Source organism: Phalaenopsis equestris, unplaced genomic scaffold (genome assembly GCF_001263595.1).
Source record: "Phalaenopsis equestris unplaced genomic scaffold, ASM126359v1 Scaffold000428, whole genome shotgun sequence".
In the NCBI taxonomy this organism is placed as follows: Eukaryota; Viridiplantae; Streptophyta; class Magnoliopsida; order Asparagales; family Orchidaceae; genus Phalaenopsis; species Phalaenopsis equestris.
In genome coordinates this window covers 3,962,153-3,963,580 of record NW_018164869.1, presented here as the reverse complement: position 1 = coordinate 3,963,580, position 1,428 = coordinate 3,962,153, and the positions used below count along the sequence as shown (strand labels likewise).

At 46.7% G+C, this 1,428-nt stretch overlaps 1 protein-coding gene across 1 annotated transcript in view; it reads right to left on the bottom strand.

Moving 5' to 3' along the window:
- Positions 1 to 276: 276 nt before the first annotated feature.
- The window catches only part of LOC110027560 (3-ketoacyl-CoA synthase 6-like), a 3,214-nt gene continuing 2,062 nt past the window's right edge, over positions 277 to 1,428 (bottom strand). The window contains exon 2 of the mRNA XM_020729049.1: positions 277 to 1,362. Coding sequence (XP_020584708.1) covers positions 586 to 1,362 — 777 coding nt within the window. The 3' untranslated portion in view covers positions 277 to 585. The remainder of the gene's footprint in view (positions 1,363 to 1,428) is intronic.

The window sequence follows — 1,428 nt, the reverse complement described above, 5'->3', positions numbered from 1 at the left end:
AAAATAGTAATGCCATTATTCATTTCATGAGAGCTTTTTCCTGCGCACCACGTAATTTCCATCTAACTTTATTTTCTAAATCATTCATATCACATTAAAAATCATTATTTTAAGTTGACATACCCCTTTTGATGTAAGGGCATTATAGCATAAAGGTAAAAAATTGAAGCTTAGCAATTGAACATGTAAATATATATAAACTGAGTGATATTTATCAATATGAAACACATTCACAAACTTATTTCATCCTTGCATTTCCCACCAAAGAGCAAACACTCAAGCTAAAAATGTGATAATATTATTTCATACAAAGTCAACAACAGCAATATAAAAGCAATACAGCATTATGAAATGAACCCTATAACCGACAAACACAAATTAAAGTCCCCCCTCACCCATCCAATTACCAATTGAATACAATAATAATAATCATAATAATCATACACTTCTTCCTTGATGATAACACAAAGAATAATTATTCAGGTACTACAAACTCCCACAATTTTTGGTTCAAATCCTCGTTAACAATTGCCAAATGGATTGCACTATACTTAACTGTACCTTGCGCGGTTACAAAACGCGGTTTCATGAGCAATAAACCGGGTACCTATGAACGCAAGTCGCCCACGCCCCACCAGCTTCCTTCTTTGGATCCACATCCCTAACGCACCTCCAAACAGCACTATTACACTTAAACCCGCCCCCAAGTCCCAGCTGCCAGATCCTATCCCCCTTCCTCACCCTCCCCTTCGCCTCCGTGTACCCCAACCCATACCACACCGAACTGCTCGACGTATTGCCGAAGCGATGCAGCGACATCCTGGTGGCCTCCACCTCCTCGTCCGTCAGCTCCAACACCTTCTGCAGCCCGTCCACCACCGCCTTCCCCCCAGCGTGCAGGCAGAAATGTTCGAACGCGCGCCTGAACTGCGGGACGAAAGTCGGCTTGGATGAGTCCGATTTGCTGTTGGGGCGTTGCAGTAGAAAGGAGATGTAGCGGAGTTTTTCGGAGAAGGGGAGGACGAGAGGGCAGAGGGAAGCGAAATGGAGTTGGAGGGCTTTGGAGGCGACTTCGACGACTTGTTTGCCGAGGGATATGCCGAGATGTCCGGCTTCGTCCTCTTCCATCCAGAGGCAGCGGTAGGCGATGTCGTCGGAGGCGAGGTGGGTGCGGACGACGTGGAGGAGTTCGTATTTGGAGCGGTGGCGGTGGGAGGGGGAGGCGGAGAGGAGGATGGCGGCGCCGCCAAGACGGAAGAGGCAGTTGGGGATGAGCATTGACCGGAGCTTGCCTTGGTACCAGCTGGGGGAGGTTATGATTTCAGTGGACACGACCAGAGCTAGACCCGAGTTTGGGTTCGCCTGTTTATATGGATGGATACAGTAACGTTTTTAGTGGTCCACGAGCCTATATATATATATATATAT